General features: G+C 46.1%; 1 protein-coding gene across 1 annotated transcript; it reads right to left on the reverse strand.

Moving 5' to 3' along the window:
* Nucleotides 1-1,113: 1,113 nt before the first annotated feature.
* Nucleotides 1,114-4,488, reverse strand: LOC133351944 (trypsin-like). The gene is made up of 5 exons (XM_061567566.1): nucleotides 4,399-4,488; nucleotides 3,637-3,796; nucleotides 2,548-2,807; nucleotides 1,602-1,735; nucleotides 1,114-1,348 (listed from the first exon to the last, which is right to left on the reverse strand). The coding sequence occupies exons 1-5, from the start codon at nucleotides 4,436-4,438 to the stop codon at nucleotides 1,199-1,201; spliced, it is 744 nt and encodes a 247-aa protein (XP_061423550.1). The 5' UTR covers nucleotides 4,439-4,488; the 3' UTR covers nucleotides 1,114-1,198.
* Between the last annotated feature and the right edge of the window lie 4,670 nt (nucleotides 4,489-9,158).

A 9,158-nucleotide genomic window follows, 5' to 3' on the forward strand; every position in this document is an offset into this window, starting at 1 on the left:
ACGAATAGGGGGGTGAGGTTCGACGATTCGGTGTTCGGTCCAAGTGTTGAGTTTGAGTTCAGAATCAGAATAATTATTTATCCTGAAGGAATCCGATGTGCTCTAAAGCTCTTTTCACAGATATCCGCGGAGTGCGATGAGTAATGGTGGGGCTTGGAGATGCGCGGCTAACATCAGTGGCGAGTGGTGACGTGAACTGCACCTACTCCCCATCCCGTCACCACGCCCCCCCGCATCGTAAAAATGTCAATCTTCATCCAGCAGTGAATTTGATGATCAAAATATCTCAATATGAAAGCGCACCCCCTGTGTATAGCCGTGTGTGTGCCTGTGTCGTGAAGGACGCGACTGTTCAGTTGGAGGCAGTCGCCCTCCAACAACAAAGCAGGGCAGAGGAGCGACACTCACAACAACGAACGGAGCGCGGGCGGATAAAATTAAGCAAAATGGCACAGTAAGAGACACAGCTGGTGTGCATCTGCCAGTCATCTCAGTGAGTCGACCGATGGCACCTGGGTCTGTACCGTGACCTGTTAGAAAGCTTTCCACAATTAACGCGGCCTCAAAGTACCGACCATCGATTTTTAAATCGAGCAGGAGAGAGGGAGGAGTTTATTTGCATGTGGCGGGTCATATTCAAATTAGAAAAATGGCGGGTTGTGATTGTCTGGCAACATCCCTGAGACCACCCCAAGTTCACGCTGTATTTCCTGTTTCGAGCTGAGAGGAGTTTGAATCAACCAATGGGAAGCCGACAATCCAATCATTTGAATGTCATCCCCTCCTTTGCAATCGACTCAACTAAGTTGATTCTTGGCCAAATGATTCGACATACCCAAAGCAAATTACTTAAATTGGCCACTTTGTTGATATGAACAATTTTAACTAAACATATCTATTTTTAAACGTGTACTATTGTTTCAAGGATTGCACGTTGGAGGTATAGGGCCACCATACGAAAGCGGTTAAGAAGTACTGTGCTGTATTGGCTGCTACGGGGCTGTTTTGTGGGTAGCAGAGCAATCGAGCAACTCAATCCATTGTACCGTGCTATGCGATGTATCGATCATCAACTTTACTAAGAAAATAAGACTACAAAAACATGGTGCCATCAACATTTCAATGGTTTTATTCGTTTCATGGCATTACAATCATCACGGTGCTTGTTGCTCGCCAAGGTGGCTTCCGAGTGAGTCGCTCAGTTGGCAGCCATGGTGCTGGCGATCCAGGAGTTGTAGTTGCACACCTTGGTGTACACGCCGGGGTAGTTGGCCAGGGCGCAGCCGCGGCCCCAGGAAACGATGCCCTGCAGCTGGCCATTGCATACGACGGGGCCACCGGAGTCTCCCTGCAGTGGCGGAATCAGGGGTCAAAGGGTCAGCAGTTATCAGTTGGTTCCAGCATCTAATGTCGTGGTTCCCAACCTTTATGTCTGTGAAAAAAATACGTGATTAATATTGAGTTGGATGAAAGAGATGCAACCAAAATATCGATGAGAGTGTATGTTTGGTGGAGGTGGCACTGGTTTGTAGCAAGAGGGCAGGTCTACGCTCAAACTCCCGTTCAGACTTATCGACTCAAGTCGCTTCAGGGGACCTCACCTGGCAGGAGTCCTTGCCACCCTCCTGGTATCCCAGGCAGATCATGTTGTCGGTGATGGACCCAGGGTAGGCGTTCCTGCAGGAGGTATCACTCATCACGGGCACCTGGACGCACATGAGGACATCGGGGCTGCCTGTATGGAGACACGCGGGTGGCATTGGTGAGGCATCATACACTGGGGAAAAATATTGGGGTAACGTGAGGACGGAGAAACTCATAAGCAGAGGGGGCCGCATAAGAGAGTTCAGTGGACTCAGCGTGAAGGTCCCAGTAATGCAGAGGAAATTTAATGGGTTGGTAGCTTGTGCCCAATGATAAACCTGGAGAAAGTAAGCAGAGAAAAACAGTGGAAAAGAGTTCCGTGACGACTGCTGGACAGACAGTAAAGGAAGACATGGGGGAGGCCTGTGCCCAAAAATGGCCAATCACAAGCTCACACTACTACAACAACAAGATGGACAAGTCTAGTTACAACTTTTAGTCCAGTTTGAACTCCAGGTCAAGCCTGCCTCATGTTCAGAACTGTTATTCAATGCTTAGCTATAAACATTGCTAAAAAAATCCACGAAAATATCGCTAGACAGAGTACCATGTACTTATACTAACATTTTTTATCTTAATGAATGTTTTACCATGGTAAAAGCATGTATAAGTGTTGTGTCAGCTTGTATGGAGAAGAAATCAACTAATTTCTCTGATATGTTTTTGGGTTGTACTGAGTGTTCTTCAGCATGACGTCCGAACGAAGCTTCACTCGTAGTGTTGGGAACTCCAAAGAAGTAGAGCGAAACGCTAGACATCATGATGAACACCACGTGGCACAGCCCGAAAACACATCCGAGATCTAAACAGAGCAACCATGAAACGGATATGGTAAAATCTTTAAAAAGTATTCCTTTAATTGCTTTTCCAGGGTAGACGGACGTCTAAGCGCCGTGTCCTCACCGACGCTGGTCTGGGTCTCGCCCCAGCCGGAGACGGTGCACATGACTCCGGTGCCGACGCAGGAGGAGGGCAGCGCGACGGCCTGCGCGTACTGGTTGAGGGTAGCGGGCGAGGCCAGCTTGATGAGCATGATGTCGTTGTCGGTTTTCGCCGAGTTGTACTGGGGGTGGCGGATCGCCTTGGAGGCCTGGATCCTCTGCTCGGTGCCCTCGGTCACGAAGATGTTGTGCTCGCCGATGCGCACGGAGATGCGGGATGCGCTGGGGGTGGAGGAGGTTGACGATAGTAGTGATGAAGATTTTAATTTATATTTCTTTGCTTTCATGCCCTAGCAACCAAAAGCACCTTGAGCCATATTTTATTCCAACAATTTCAATGTCCTGCTGTAAAATGATCCAGGTGGCTAAGCGCAAGAACAATCAAAGAATGCAAGCTCAGTTCATGTTGGGGAACTGACTCATCATCCCACCGGGCACAATAATATATGTACAGGAAACCCTTGCCCAACGCGGCTTTTATCGAACTCTTGTTTCGGCTCTACACGGTGTACCTAATGAGGTCTGTTTCATGGTACACGGGGTGATGTTTCGGCTCTACGCGGTTTCACGTTGCTAAGATTTTCATCTCTGGGTCGAAAAGTAGTGTCATGAGAGTGCTGCATCCGTTAGGAAGGTTTCATCAAATTAACTGTGAGAACCATTTATTTACCATGTATGTTTTTGCATGTATATATATTTTGCATACTTTTTTTTGCGTTACACACTGAACCAGCACAACGCAAATATTGACGTATTGCTCGCATGTATCTGACCCTCCTCTCGTTGAGGACGTTGAACGAATGTATAGAATCATTAACGTTCAAATGCACAGTCCCCTTCGTTTCTCTAGTGTTGACCAGCTTCACGAGGTACTCATTTAACGGTGAGTCAACCTGGGGGAGGGCACAGGACCGTGTCAGATATCGTCACTCATGCTGGGAATCGAGTTCGGGTTGCAGAGTTCGCAGCGCAGTGCACTAATAATTGCAATACTACTCCCCTCCCATTCACACACATACAAAGAGCATCGCTTATGTCCGTGTGAACTCACGTCTGGTAGCAGTGAGCGGCAGACACGACCCACTCGCTGGAAATCAGGGAGCCTCCGCAGAAGTGGTATCCGATGTTGAGGGACACCTGCCACGGCTGCGAGTGGGCAGCGCACTCGTAGCCACCCACGATGTGGTCCTCATACATGTACGGGGCCGCCGCTGTCAACAAAGCAGAGTGTGAATTGGTAGCCTGAACGCGGTTAATTATTCAGACCCAACATTAATCGTGAGGATAATCGTCAACAGGATCATCACGCCTCTGGGGTTACTAGCAATGTTGCATGACTTGCTCAATTGTTCTTGTGAGATGTACAATATAGGCCCCATAGTAGGAATGTAACATTTTCACCAATCTCTTGGGATAAAACACGGGCATGCGCCCCATCCGTTCTTTCGTATAATTCAGTTTAACTCACATTATTGTCTCGCACAGTCAAATTAGGAGCACACCGTTTATCTCCTCCATTAGTTTGTTGACGCACATCATCAGCGGAGGTGAAAAGTGTTCCAATTTGAGCCAACCTTGTGGAAGCCTAAGCCAGATTAATATAGCAAACGACCACTAATAATGTCCATCATTGTCAGGCTTGCTTAAACCAATGCTATTAAACTGCCAGATGTCTATAGTCAAAGATTGGCACGATTGGCGAAAGAAGTTCAACATATGTACAAAGATCATCTCTGCCAGACATGGGTTCTAGTTCGACCCAAAACCATTCACTACGCAGCAAGTTACCAGTGGAAGTTACACAAAGTCTTACCAGCGGTGCCCACGAGCAGAGCAAAGATGAGTCCGTACATTGTGCAGTGAAGATCCTGAACGACGATGCTGAACCACTGCCAAGGGTCCCCTTTTATGCTCGTTGAGACCCCTCTTATCTCATGGCCTTCTTTTAATCTCTACGTTACCTGGTGCCTTATGCCTGTCTCATAAAATTCGTCGATATTTTCCCACATGGGATGGAAATAGCAAGTGACCAGGTTCCACATGTTAAAATTGGTCCCATTTTATGTTTTTCTTTCCACGGACGTTGCGTCCATTGTCCCAGTTCAGATTTCCTTCTTGGTAGTGATGGTGCCATTTGACGTTATGTGTGTTATGTGGCAGCTGTGATTAACAGTGGTTCTGCAGTTGCACACCCGTTCCACAAATTGTGAAAATATCTAGATCTCTGTGGAAAAGTTCTGGAATTGAGAGCTCAAAAAATGAATAATTACGTAAGTATACATCAGTATATATATAATATCCTCTAGAGGTGTTCTTTAGAGCTCATTCAAGTGGAGGCCCTTCTGCCAGCGGTGCAGTGTGAAATACATTGCAAGGCTGCACCTTTACCTTTCTTACTTAAGCATACGCCAAGGACATTACTGCTGTCAAATATATCATAGTCAAAGTCATTATATTTTATTAAGCAGACATCGAATTGCTTTTAACTGAAAGTCAAAATCACGGATACTGATCCATATTTTTTTGGGGTGGTAGTTTTAATCCCAAAAATATTGTCAATAATCTATGGTAATCCAGCATCAGGGTTGTTGGATCGCGAAAACGTTGTGAGAATCGCTTCCCGTGAGCGTCGAGGTGCGATACCCTCGCTCTCCAGGAGAAGGCAGTACAGGAAGTGGACTGAATGCCATCTGTATGGTGATTTTGTTTCCCCCTCGTGCCCATAGGGTTTCTCCGATTTACTCCCACTTGTATAATGAAAGTTGCATTAATGGACAGAAAAGATCTTAACATAACCCAATATAGGACCCTATTGCAAAGAGTCCGACGACTCAGCGTGGCTTTCCTAAATAAACAAGTTATTTTTATAAGTAAAAAAACGCGCTAATGTGTGCTTGCATACGTATATTAGGATGATCAAGAGTTTGCCACCGTTTTCACAGCACTCACACTTAAGTGTTTTCACCCAAAAACCAAACTGGGTCAGTTTGGTCAGCCTAGGTCTGTTTGTGTACGTCTCAAAGTGCACTTGGCCTGGCTCAGTCGCCGTGTTGACGTCACCGCCACTTAGTGGTAAATGGCGGCTGTTGTTGTTGTTGGAAGGTCCCACGCGGTGACTGCTAAGCGCAGTGCGGTTTAAAGCTTCCAGCACCCCTCACAAGAGGTGAACCGGACTCGACGATCGACTTTTATGCCTGAATAGTTCATTGAATCCTCAATGTTTGATCGATTTACCGACCATCGATTATTTATTCTGGCAGGAGAGAGGGAGGAGTTTATTTGCATGGGGCGGGTGATATTCAAATTAGGAAAATGGCGGGTTGTGATTGGCTGGGAGCGTCCATGAGAGCGCCCCAAGGTCGTGCTTTATTTCCTGTGTCGAGCTGTGGGAGGAGTTTAAATCGACCAATGGGAAGCAGACATAATCCATCTCATTTGCATGTCACCCCCTCCTTTGCATCGACTCAACTCGGTTGATTCTTGGCCAAACTTTGTGATTTAATTAATTTATTTTTTATTTAATATATTTTATTTTCTCACCGAGGTGACTTTACCGAAAGAACCAAAGAGCATGGATCCTTGCAGTCACGAAAACTTCAAATCTAGAACAAACGATTCGACATGCCCAAAGTAAATTACTTATATTGGCCACCTTGTTGCTATGAACAATTTTAACTAAACTATGTTTGTTAAACGTATACTATTATTTAAAGGATTGCAGATGGGAGGTATAGGGCCACCATTCCAAAGGGGTTAAGAAGTGCTGGAGATCAAGGAGCCTCCGCAGAAGTGGTATCCGGTGTTGAGGGACACCTGCCACGGCTGCGAGTGGGCAGCGCACTCCGAGCCACCCACGATGTGGTCCTCATACATGTTAGGGCCCGCCGCTGTCAGCGAAGCAGTGTGAATTGGTGTTCTGGCCACGGTAAATTACTCAGACCCAACATTCATCGTGACGATAATCGTCAAAAGGATCATGACTATCGACATCGTCTATAAGGCCAAGTGGAGAATCCTAGTGAAGTAATGGAGGTAATGCTACCCCCCTCCTACCCCTTGAATGCAAAATTAATTTTGGTATTGATATTTACCAGAAAAAAAACGTATTGTTAATGTAAGTCCCCATTTAAAAGTATGGACATTTCATGAACACACCTCGTGGGAATATTATAGATCCACCTCTACTGTCTCCGTGATGATCATCATCACCAATGTTACCACTAACACAATTACAAAGACCAATTCCTGCAAAAAAAGTCACTCCGATATGTTTACGAGAAATGTTGCATCACTTGCTCAATCGTCGTTCCTGTTTGATGGACAATATGGGCCCCACAGAAGGAATTCAGAATTTCCACCAATTGCTTGGGAACAATGACGGATATTAGCCCCATCTTGCACTTGGGTATAATTCAGTTTAAGTCAAAGACAAACTTTCCGGCACAGCCAAATAAGCAGCACGCATTCCTCTCCTCTGTTAGTTTGGTGATGCACATCACCATAGGAGGTGCAAAATGTTTCCGATGGAGCTAACCTAGCGGAGGCCTACGCCAAATTAAGATACCAAATGACCAATAATGATACCCATCATTGTCTGTCCTGTTTAAACCAATTCTGTTAAACTTCCAGATATCTATAGGCAAAAATTTGAACGGTTGGATACGTACGGTGCGAAATAAGTTCAGCATACGTACAAAGACCATCTCTGCTGGACATGGGTCCCAGTTCGACCCAAAACCATTCACTATGCAACCAGTTAGCAGTGGAAGTTACACAAAGTCTCACCAGCGGTGCCCACGAGAAGAGCGAAGATGAGTCCGTACATTGTGCAGTGAAGATCATGAACGACAATGCTGAACCACTGCCGAAGGTCAACTTTTATACCCGTTGAGAGCCCTCTTATCTTATGGCTTTATTCTCATTTCTATGTTACCCAATGCCTTCTGTCTGTCTCAATAAACTCGTCTATATTTTGCCACATGAGACAAAAAATTGCGAGTCAGCGATTCAACACCTTAAAATTGGTTCCATTTATTGTTTTTTTTCCACGGACGTTACTTATATTGTTCTGTTTATGATCTTACACTTGGTAGAGATGGTGCCATTTGTGTGTGTATAACGTGGCAGCTGTGCTTAAGAGTATTTCTGCAGTTTGCGCACCCATTCTACAAATTGTGGAACCATCCTGTAGCTGGGATTGAGATAGGAGGGGGTGACCTGCGGTGAGTTTCTCTGTCTCCTCTCGAGCCCTGCTACATACAGAACGTGTAACACGTACTCGCACAATGCAAATGTCCACACATCAACGCGTGCATCTTGGCCGTCCACTCGATGAGGACGTCAGTCAAACAGACGCCGAGATGGCGGCTCATTCACATTCATGTAACTGTGACGTACACAGACAGACAACACCCATTACGCCGACCTCGGGCGTTGATTGGATTTTTGAAGATATGGACGAATAGGGGAGGTGAGGTTCGACGATTCGGTGTTCGGTCCGAGTGTTGAGTTTGAGTTCAGAATCAGAATAATTATTTATCCTGAAGGAATCCGATGTGCTCTAAAGCTCTTTTTCACAGATATCCGCGGAGTGGGATGAGTCATGGTGGGGCTTGGAGATGCGCGGCTAACATCAGTGGCGAGTGGTGACGTGAACTGCACCTGCTCCCCATCCCGTCACCACGCCCCCCCGCATCGTAAAAAATGTCAATCTTCATCCAGCAGTGAATTTGATGATCAAAATATCTCAATATGAAAGCGCACCCCCTGTGTATAGCCGTGTGTGTGCCTGTGTCGTGAAGGACGCGACTGTTCAGTTGGAGGCAGTCGCCCTCCAACAACAAAGCAGGGCAGAGGAGCGACGCTCACAACAACGAACGGAGCGAAGGGCGGATAACATGAAGCAAGATGGCACAGTAAGAGACACAGTTGGTGTGCATCTGCCAGTCATCTCAGTGAGTCGATCGATGGCACCTGGGTCTGTACCGTGACCTGTCATAAAGCTTTCCACACTTAACGCGGCCTCAAGGTACTGACCATCGATTTTTAAATCTAGCAGGAGAGAGGGAGGAGTTTATTTGCATGTGGCAGGTTATATTCAAATTAGGAAAATGGCGGGTTGTGATTGTCTGGCAGCATCCCTGAGACCACCCCAAGTTCACGCTGTATTTCCTGTTTCGAGATGTGAGAGGAGTTTGAATCAACCAATGGGAAGCCGACAATCCAACTCATTTGCATGTCACCCCCTCTTTTGCATTGATTCAACTCAGTTGATTCTTGGCCAAATGATTCGACATACCCAAAGCAAATTACTTAAATTGGCCACTTTGTTGCTATGAACAATTGTAACTAAACATATCTATTTTTAAACGTGTACTATTGTTTCAAGGATTGCACGTTGGAGGTATAGGGCGATACCAAAGCGGTTAAGAAGTCCTGTGCTGTATTGGCTGCTACGGGGCTGCTTTGTGGGTAGCAGAGCAATCGAGCAACTCAATCCATTGTACCGTGCTATGCGATGTATCGATCATCAACTTTACTAAGAAAATAAGACGACAAAAACATGGTGCCATC

The sequence above is a fragment of the Lethenteron reissneri genome, chromosome 39 (assembly GCF_015708825.2).
Source record: "Lethenteron reissneri isolate LAM-NWPU_2019-01 chromosome 39, ASM1570882v1, whole genome shotgun sequence".
Lineage (NCBI taxonomy): Eukaryota > Metazoa > Chordata > Hyperoartia > Petromyzontiformes > Petromyzontidae > Lethenteron > Lethenteron reissneri.